The sequence below is a fragment of the Melospiza melodia genome, chromosome Z (genome assembly GCF_035770615.1).
Source record: "Melospiza melodia melodia isolate bMelMel2 chromosome Z, bMelMel2.pri, whole genome shotgun sequence".
NCBI classification, from domain to species: domain Eukaryota; kingdom Metazoa; phylum Chordata; class Aves; order Passeriformes; family Passerellidae; genus Melospiza; species Melospiza melodia.
In genome coordinates, this window is record NC_086226.1 from 78041938 (window position 1) to 78052564 (window position 10627).

Sequence of the window (10627 nt, forward strand, 5' to 3'; positions counted from 1 at the left end):
GTATTTATCAAGAGTTTATCTCCCTCTTAAAGGGAGGTAGATAAATACATGAAAGGAGCCTAATGAAGGGGTAGGAAAGGTCTGTCTGGAAATGGTGCTCAAGATAGAAGAGACAAGATAGTGGATTGGGTAGATGTGTCTGATTGAGATGAACCAGAGATGAGACATCCAGAGGAAAGTGTTGGAGATAAGGACAAGGCTGTTGGATCTTAAAAGAAGACTGGGTAAAAAGGAAATGCATTGTTTAATCTTAGAATAAAGACGTTTTCCTTAAAGCTAAAGTGAGGAAGCAAATTATTTTATTCTTCAGTGAATGGTGTGTTGTCCGTTTCATGTCCCGTTTCTGTCTAAAATTGCAGTGTAGGTATGCATTTTATAAGGATTCTCATAACTTTTTAAAAAAACCATGTTATTTCACTGATCTTTTTTTCAGGACATCCACTTGAGTTTTTACGAAATCAGCCTCAGTTCCAGCAGATGAGACAAATTATCCAGCAAAATCCTTCTCTGTTGCCAGCATTGCTACAGCAAATTGGAAGGGAAAACCCCCAACTACTGCAGGTGGATCTTAAAACTAGAAAACAATGCTTACTAATTCTGATTTAGCATTTGCAAGAGCGTCATATGTTGATGTTGTCTGGGATAATATGTTACTAGCAGTTACAACATTCATGCTTTTCAGCAGTTGTTGCTGTACAGAATGTATTTTCTGTGACATTGGATACAAATTTGAGACTTCATAAGAGGTGCAGAGGGGGGTGAGGAAGGGGGAGGGATCACTGGAGTTGAATTGAAACATTAAAATTGCATTTTTTATTGTTAGATATAACAATATTTTTCTGTGCGCTTCTTGCACGTCCCTTTGACTTCTTAATTCTCTGAAAATAAATATTTTTACTTGTCTCTTGGCACACTTAAACTCCAATTACTTAAATATACGTGTTTCTTTTACTGTTCTGTGCATCACAGCAAATAAGCCAGCACCAGGAACATTTTATTCACATGTTGAATGAGCCAGTTCTAGAGTCTCGCCAAGGTTTAAGTGGCAGTGATGATGGTGCCAGCACTGGAGGAATAGGAGATGCTGGGAATGCTCATATGAACTACATTCAAGTAACACCTCAGGAAAAAGAAGCTATAGAAAGGGTGAGCCTTTCCTCTTTGAAATTCTTGTGGCTGTTGGGTGTTGACTCCAGTGCATGCTTAAGACCTACCTAACTTAAACTTTGTTTGGCTCAGTAGTTCTTATATCATATTTGGTGTTTTCATAGTTGGCATTTCACAGCTGTTGTAGCCTTGTTTCAAGTCATATCTTCTCTTGCTTTATAGCAGTTGAGTCTAAAATATCTTAAATCTGTCTTACTGAGGAGAGGCAGAGCATTTTAAGTGATCAAGAGACCATCCTGTGACAATTAACAATGGAAATGGATCTCCCATTTTATTCAGAAATTATTCAGGAAGTAATCCTGCTTGCTAAAGCCTCAGCCAGTGCTGTTCTACATCATACCATGACGGGTCTCCAGGTACAAAGGCCTGGCTGCTTGAGCACTGTTTGCAAAGTACTTAAAAAGTAAGAACACTCATAGTTAAGTAAATCAGTTGAAGTCAAAACTTTGCCCAGTTGTCTGTCCATGACAATTAGTTAATTATCATTTTCTAAAAGTACTGCTAAGCATGAAAATATACTCTGAGGTGGTACATTGCATTCATAAATACTGTGTTACTGACCAAATGTGGTTTTGCATAGATGGCAATGCCTCAGAGATTTTTCTCAGGACAGATTACAAGAGTTTTGTCATACTGTGGTAGTGGTTTGGTACCCCAAAGACAATGTTTTTTCATCTGGCAAAACCAAAGTTTAAGTAAGGACCATTAGAAGATACCTATTTGAATCTAGATGTCAGTTCTCTAGATCTTGAGGAAATTGGCAAATTATAAAGTTAGTCTAATAAAACTATTTGACCATGTACTTCATCACAGGTCATCATCTTTAGTCTGTTGCATTTTCTTTTAAAGTAATTTTATGCTGCAGAATTTTATTACCTCTACTGCCTGTTTTGAAACCCAGCAAAGATCCTTCTTTCTCTTTCCATGAAAGACAAACCTCAAAATTTAATTTCTTAGTGTTGCAGCTGATGCCTTCATGCTGTCTGTGGGCTAGAAATAAAATCTAAGAACGGCTTGTGAGGGATAATAGGACACAGTTTTTCTCACAGTTATTTGATCTGCCCCATACATGAAATGCCTTGCAGGTGCTGAGGATTTTAAGAAAATCTCCAAATAGTGGAGTGTACTTGCCTTTGGCTAAAACAAGAATTCATTTGCTGAGTGCCCCTAAGTGCTGGCTAAACCCTTGGCACAGTAATAAGTTCTCCTCTGATGTTCTCATGCCCTGTTGTTGCAGGGTTCCAGACATTAATTAATTCCTTGACTTCTGAAAACCATATTGCTCTCAGCTTACTTGTCTTGGCTGCAGTGTGTAGTTAATTTTTTTAAGATAAACAATTGAAAATATGGCCTAATGTGATGTGCTGGACAGCCTACTAAAGATCACAGGCTGGGAGCTTTTGTTCCAGGCAATTTTTTGTTAAAAGTCCTTTGGAGCTTTGTATAATTGCTTAAAATGAGCATTGTTTGAAGTTGTTTGGTTTTTTTTTTCTGCAGCAGTGCAATGTGCCATTACTTCATGACAATACTGTGACCCGGGTCTGTTTTAGGCTTACTGTGTCACTAAAGAAGTGACAAGTTTTTATGGTGGTTCATTAGACTTAATCCAATCACTTTTTCAAGTGAGGATCCTCTTTGCTAAAGGCAGAAGCAGCACCTTATTTTTCATCACAATGCTAAAATCTGCATTGAGCTAGGCAGCAGTGTTATTTTCAAGAAGGCAGTAATTGCTTAAGCGACATCTCAAGACACAAAGATGTACAAAGAAGCCTAACATGCAAAATGCACTTCCTAAATATGTTTCTTTTCTTCAGTTAAAGGCATTAGGATTTCCTGAAGGACTTGTGATACAGGCGTATTTCGCATGCGAGAAGAATGAAAACCTGGCTGCCAACTTTCTTCTACAGCAGAACTTCGATGAAGACTGAGAGAATTCTTTTTTTTTTCCTATTTCACACCTCACACCAGTGCATTACACTAACTGTTCACTGGATTGTCTAGGATATTTGGGCTTACATTCATAATGCTTGGTGTATGGAATATAGGGGGTGGGTGGAAGGGAGAACATAGGAAACAAAGCAAAGAAAGCAACAAGTTTTTAATGTCTGTTTTAAATTAGCAGATGCAGAAAATCGCACAGTGTAAAAAACAAAAAATATATATTCAACCAAAAAATCAGCTTCTGCAGATAATTAGTTCCTTCTGTAAACTGTAGGTTAACTTTTTCTAGGTTTTCACTCTTACTGTACTAGTTCCAGAAATGTAGTGTAATGCACTGCTTCATGTTCCTTTCCACTTAGTATTGACATTGGAAGTAGCCTGTGCTACGTAGATTTTAACAGTCTGTATTTCATGGCAACACTGGATAGCAGCTTTGTGAAATCTAAAAGATCTGAGCAAATGTAATCCTGAATGCCAAAATAGGGTTATTCGGGTTTTTTTTCTTCAGCTGTGTTAAAGTAGTGCAAGAGACACAGTATTTTTGTCTAATGCTGAATTAGAGCAGTGTTGGCTTTTTTCTTTTTTTTGCAATGAAAACCCATTACAGTTAAAAGTGTCCTGATTATTGAGAAACACCACCCCCTCCTTTGTCCCCGTGAATTGATCTGAGAAACTATATACATACAGAAAAAAATTATTATCCTGTTTACATATTTTCTCTTTGGGAAAAAAAAAATATAGATACCTAATTACTTCTTTTAATGTCCTTTCAATGTTATCTTGCAGTAAAAGTTTTAAAAGCAATAGATTGCATGTTTGGTTTTGTTATATGCACTCTAGTGAGTTGAATATTCTTTTTCTGCCAGCAAACAAAATGCAAGCTTCATTTTTGTCTGCTGCAATGAGAATTTATCAAATCAAATTTCACCTTCCCAACTTTGTTGAACCAGCTTTTATAGTACAGCTGTAAGTGTTCTGTTGCTCTTGAGTAGATTGTAGTGTTCAAGCTATTTCTGTTAAGTAAGGACTTTTGGGGATTTATTCACTTTATAAGGATGAGAAGTTCAAAACTTGAGATATCAAGCAAACTATGAATTTATTCCAATGTAAAAAGAATTGACACTCGAAACTTTATATTGAAAATAAACTCTGGTTACAGAGTTTTGAATCTTACTTCTTCGTACCTACTTATCATTTATTTTGTTTAGTCATCATAAAATGTTAACAATCTTTTTTTTTAATACATGTTTACTTTTAGAGGTAATTTCGCCCATCATTGCAATACTATGAATAAAAACAAATGTAAATTTAATCTAAAGCTGTTCTGTGCAACGTTACCTGAACACAACATGGGGATAGTTTGATTTTTTTCTACTGTTGTAGTCCAATTACCTGGATTACAAATTTACCTCTACAGTAACCAGGAAAAAATATTATTAGTGGTACAGCACTGAATTCCTGTACTACTAGTCATATTAATGATTTTAATGATTTAGTGGTACAGCTAAAAAATTATTTTCTGCTGAGTTTGTTTATCAGTGGATTAACTACTTAGCTACTACTTAAGCTCAAAGTACAAGTCAAGTGTCTTGAAAAATGAGCTAAAAAGACTGAAACATTTGTATTTCATTTCTTCATTGATTGGCTATAGTCTGTAAAAATATCTGCACAAAACAATGAAATGTATTAAAGCCTTTTACTTTTTTTTTTCTATTCTTATACATCTGTGATATTTTTCCAGATAGTGTGTATTTTAATTATTCAGATTTTATTCTTTTAAAATTTCTTAGGTGAATGTCGTCTAAGTGATCAGTAGCACAACCCAAATCTATCAATAGGAGATGTGATACTGCTAAATAGGAAATAAGTCTTTCATAATGTTTTCATTTTAGAGAAGTTAACATTAATTACCTGAGTCAGCTAGTAAACACCATATAAATAGGATTCTCAGTTTGTCTGTGAACTGAGAGAGATGGATTTTGGTTTAACACTGCATGCCAAAAGGGGCTGTTTGTTATCTGTAAAAGGACCAGCTGCCAGGTACTTGAAAAACACCAAATTGATACAAGGACTTCTTGAATGTACTTTTACTACATAGCTGATAGCTAACTAAGACAAAAGCTTTTAGTGTGTGGGAGTCTTCTGTACTGATCAAACTGCTCTGAGAAATAACCATTCCTTCTCTAGGAGGGTGGAGAGTAAAGCAAGAATGTCTGGGTGTTTCAGTCCACTCCCTCCAATTTTGATTTTGAAATGTTTACTTATTATAAATGTATTTGAATTAAAGTCTGTTGAGCTTGTTCTTTGTAAAAAAAAAAAAAAAAAGGCAAAAAAAAAAAAAAAAAAAAAAAAAAAGAGCTAGTAGCTTTGTTCATTTGTAACTTTGTATGCTGAGTGACTGAGGGATTTATGGCTGCTGTGTTTGAAGCCTTACTAGTCATGCTGTTCCCGTTTTTCTCCAGCAGTGAAACAGTGTTTTTGTGACTTCTGATGAACAACAGGTGTCTGACCTTACATGCTAGCAAAAACTGTTACCTGTCCAATAGCGGGATACTTGCCAGGGGAGAATCATGTCTCTCTTTGTAGTAGCTGCCAAAAGGGAAGAATACATGGAATTCATGTGGTGTTGAGGAGGTGTGACCTGAGCAAGCTGCCTAGGTATGTTGTGCCTCGTTTTCTACCAAGTACTACCGGGAGTTGTCTGCACAGAGTGCTGCTCAGCTTCTCTGCTGCAGATCTCTTAGGGATTTGGGGATCAGTTTCCTCAGGGCTTTCTGAACAGTAGCTGAGAAAATAAAAGTATTTCTTCCTAAGTTTTGGTACTGTAGTCCTTACCTTTGTTGTAAAACTTCTGAATATCTGCTTAGACGAAAGCTATTTATGATGCACTTTTAATTGGGATTAAAAAGTTACTCTGAAGTCATATTAATTCTGTAGTTGTCTGTTCTTAAGTCCTCTCTACAGCTGCATTTTGATGCTGTGGTTCATTTACCTCGTCCAGAGCTGCCTGACGAATCCAGCTAAAACCCAAGCAATTTTACTGATTAAATGCCCTGTTCTTACCCCACACTAACAGAACTTTTTAGGAATGTGAGATAATCACTCCTGAAGCCAGATTGTGACTGATTTTGGAGTGCTGGGTTGAGCTTCACTTCAAAAACATGCATGAATGAATCAAGCAGAGACACAAAGCCAAGTCCTCAAATACTGCATGCAGATTTGTCACCCGTGGATATTTGATTTGGTTTTATAGAGTTTTGGAGGTAGCCACATCTTTCTTTTTTTTTCTGATTTCTCTTAAATCCAGCTCTGTGCACAAAACTAACCTAGAATTTGAAAATACTCTCTAGTTCAATGGAAGAAATAATGTGGGAGTGGGGAGAACAGCTTTGTCACTAACCTTTTTAGTTTTTCCCTGCCTGGTTTGGGATGCTAGCAGTGTTCAGCACACCATCCTTTGAAAACATTATTTTGACACAGCTACAACCACCACTATGTAGTTATGAAGCCACAATTTACAAAATTTTGTATCTTCACTAAACCATCCAGAAAAGCAGGCTTATTCCACCTGCTTTAAGTGGTGATTAGGTGATGTATAGGAAACATTTAAGTATTGCGTTACCACTGAATGCATGACTGCTGCTGGTGCCTGTATCTGCAGACTGCAGCTGATGTTGCTGATTGTAATTGTCAAGTGCCAGTTTTGTATTGATATATTTCTTCATGGAATATAGGACCTGTGAGGGGGAGGGAAAAAAAGGTCATGAAACTTCCTGGGTTTTTATCAGGACTCAATTTCTTTCCTTCTGTGCAAGAGAAATAAATGTTAAACACACACAATTTAACTCCAGTTGTAATCAAAGCACGTTTTCATGAAGACACCAGCATCTCTGGCATTTCCTGTCCAAACTGCAGTGAAACTAATAAAGACAAATACCTGCTCTTCAATAATGGCAGTAGACTGGAATAACTTAATAGTTGTAGAGTCTGAAGGTCTTCCTTCCACGTCATCCCTTTGCTTTGGCATTTTCCAAATGGAAAATTGGTGAGCTGTTACAAAGCATTATCTGCTGTGTGCCTCCCTCCACTTGCTGAAGTCTGGCACTAAAAACAGTCCTTAAGGTTTTGTGTTGTGTGTGCTCCACACAGTTATGCCTCAGAGACCTGGAGTGCAAAGTGTCTTTCAAAATAGGTGTCCTCTATTTTTATACAGCTCCACACATAAATGTGAGTACTCTGTGGGGCTGAGGGCAAGGAGCAGCATCCTTGGAATTCTTGTTGTCTGGGGTAAGAGATTTTAGATGTGATAGACAGAGGAGTAACCAGATACACCAGCAGGCAGCTGTTTGCCATCCCAGGGGAAGGGTTGGTTGCTGTCCTTGTAATGTGAAGCATTTGACTTTAAATGTGCAGCAGCCAAAGATTAAAAAAAAAAAAAAAGGGCAATGTCTCCCACATGTCTGTGTGGCTGTATCTGTAGAATTGTTCAAAGTCTTGTCAAAGTCAGACACGTGTTTTTAATTATATATTTCAGTTAAGCTTGTTTCTTCCCACCCCCACTGCCTTGTCTTTACTCTAAATCTCCTTTTTCTTTTTTCTTTTTCACTTTTCATTATTGGAGAAAGCATGCCAGCTCCAAAGGGAGCACTACCAGCTTCTGTTGGAGGATGGAAGAATAGTATTTCAGAATAGGAAAAGGGGCAGGAAATAGTCTTCAGGGTGGGATATGAACCAGGACAATAAAAGTGCTGAACATCTGGGATAGAGATCTCCGTAGGGAGGTTGAGGTGAGGACTCTGGGGCTGGAATTGGCAGTGTGTGTGAAAGGAAATGCCTGGGGGAGTTACAAGTGTGACAAAAGAATGAAGTGGTGTGACGGGCAAAGGGGGAGTCAGAATGAGCAAACCTTTGGTGGGACTCTGGATGTATAAATAAGAGATGGATGGATCATTTGGGAGCAGAACTGATGTTTATCTATAGGGACACTTCCAAGACAAAGAAATTACTTGTTTCTTGTAGCTTATCCAGTAGCTTTTTGTGTAGTGCTTTGGTTCTAAAACCAGTTCTGAGGGAGATGATGAGGTTATAAAACAACAAGGGCAGTAAAAAGAAACAAACCAGTGTGTACCTTGGTAATTTACCTCACAGATGTGATACAGTACTCTTGGGTAGTCTGACTGCACTGAGGTCCTCCTGCTTAAAGGTGGAGAGGGGAAAAAAAGTAATTTAAATAAATTTTGTTTCTATGAGTCTCTGTGTTGCTTGAAGTGATAGAAATGAAGTGTTAGAAATGATCTGCCTAAAAGCATGCATTTCATATTAACAAACATGCTGCTTGCTTCCCCTGTCTCCCTGTTAAAATATCAAATTTCCCTTTGGCAAAGGGCAGGACTGTGCAGGACACTGTTGGAGCAAAGCTGCAGAGTCCATTTGGACAACTGTTCGTGATGGGATTGTGCCTTTTGAGCATGAATGTCATTTGTGATCCATGAGTGTCCTAAAATCTGAGCTGTGACCTGTGGAAAGCTGAAAAAAACCTGGGAACACTCATTCTTAGAAGAGCAGCAGGGTTAAAATGAGAAGCTACTGGAATATATTAAACATGACTGTAAGTCAAGAAAGCTGCAATTTCTTTTTCAGCTGCAGTAAGAAATTGTTTCTAAATGTGTACATAGCTGTATTTTTCACATTTCACAGAATTTGCTGTAAGTGGCTCTGGTACACAAACAAAGGAGGCAGAATACACAAAAAGCCATTTTCTAAATCTAGTTGAAGGGTGCCTGTGTTTCCCTCAAAACCTGTGGCAAAGGGTCATTGCTGAAGCACTCATTTTGCCATGAACAAGGGAGATTTTGCTCCCAGGCAGTGGCAGCAGGATAGAGAGCTGTCACTGCTGAATTTAACTCTTTGCTGTGGGAGAGGCTTGTAAATTCACCCACTGCTCTTGGCAAGAGGGGGGAGCTTTGTGATCCCAGTCAGAATTCCCTTTGCTCCAGGACTTTTTGGAAGTGACCTGTTGCTTTCCAGACTTATCAAAGTGTGGCCTTTGTCACTTGAGAGTCCCTGCTCTAAGGGGAAGGTAGCTGGGAGCTGAGAGTGCAGGATCCCTGATGAAGGTGTAAAGCATTTCTTGGGAAGAGTCACAAAAACTAAAAATAATTCTGGCAATCATTTCAGGCCATCATTGTGTCTTGATTCTTCCTTCTATTAGGCCAAGTATTTTCTAAACCCCTGACATGATTTAGATATTTACCAAATGTCCTTATATCAAAAGTCACATTGCACTGGGTGCAATAAAAATAAATGAAACTTGTGGTTAAGGCATTTATTTCCATCCAAGAAGTGGAACTAAGAAAATGGTGTCCATATAAAACAAAAATTCATAGACTACAAATTGCTTTCCTTCTAAGCATGTATCTTTCTTCCCAAGAGGACAGGAACATGTAAAGTGTCTTTACTAACAACACTGATACAAAATTCCATAGCATAAAGAAAAAATAGGGTTGATAATCTTCCCATACTAAAAAAAAAGGTTAAAACTGGTTGCTAATCTATTAATCTTATTTGTAAATATTTAAATATTGGAATGCACTTTATCTAAGCACCCTTATCACAAAATTCACCCAACACCAGATAGAACATGGGGTGCTGGATAATGAATTTAAGAACAAAATCAGCACCTGTTATTATCCTGTTATTTAACCATTCTGATGCCAAATGAGGCTGGGAGTTGAAGCCATGGTGGTGTTCATGCTACCAGGTGTCAGATACAAACTGGTGTTTTTAGAGGAGACAAACACCCTGTTGGAAGGTAGGGTGGCAAGGAAAATAGTTTTGTCTGCTGTGGCTGCTTCTAATGCAGAACTCTGCCGTTTTTATATTTGGATTTTGAAAGTGAAGCTACTGATACTGCAGTTCTGTTTCCTTGCTGCACAGCTGAAGGTTGTGGTGCCTTTAGAACGCCGTGTTATTCCCTAATAAGCCTTATCATGCCCTAATAATACCTTCTGAATGCCTTGGATGTGAGTGATTAGGCCTGTGCTTACACAAATAGGTGCCTCAGTGGTAAGATGTTATTTGCATGATTGTGGTCTGTAGGTGGAGAAGCTGCAAGCCTGTCATCAAATTACTTGTTCCAGCTGAAAAAAAAAAAACTTGCTCTGTGTGGCTGTCACATCATCATCATCATCATCATAGCTTGCATGGAGCAATTAGTGTTATTTTGCAAGGGACTGGAATTCTGTCCCTTTTCTTCTCCCTGTTTTTTTGCTTTATGGTGAGTGTGCTGGTTTTGTCTGGGACAGAGATGACAGTGGGAGGATGTAGCTTGGATTTGTGCTGTAAGCAGTGTTGATAATACAGGTATTTTTATTTTATTTTATTTTATTTTATTTTATTTTATTTTATTTTATTTTATTTTATTTTATTTTATTTTATTTTATTTTATTTTATTTTATTTTATTTTATTTTATTTTATTTTATTGCTGAGCAGTGTCTGCACAACGAGTCCTTTCTCTGC

General features: G+C 37.6%; 1 protein-coding gene across 1 annotated transcript in view; it reads left to right on the top strand.

Annotated features, from left to right (window-relative positions):
* The window catches only part of RAD23B (RAD23 homolog B, nucleotide excision repair protein), a 35787-nt gene extending 29756 nt beyond the window's left edge, over positions 1 to 6031 (top strand). Inside the window, exons 8-10 of the mRNA XM_063181097.1 lie at positions 434 to 561; positions 970 to 1146; positions 2982 to 6031. Of these exons, the coding sequence (XP_063037167.1) occupies positions 434 to 561; positions 970 to 1146; positions 2982 to 3095 (419 nt within the window). The 3' untranslated portion in view covers positions 3096 to 6031. The remainder of the gene's footprint in view (positions 1 to 433; positions 562 to 969; positions 1147 to 2981) is intronic.
* The last annotated feature ends 4596 nt before the right edge of the window (positions 6032 to 10627 follow it).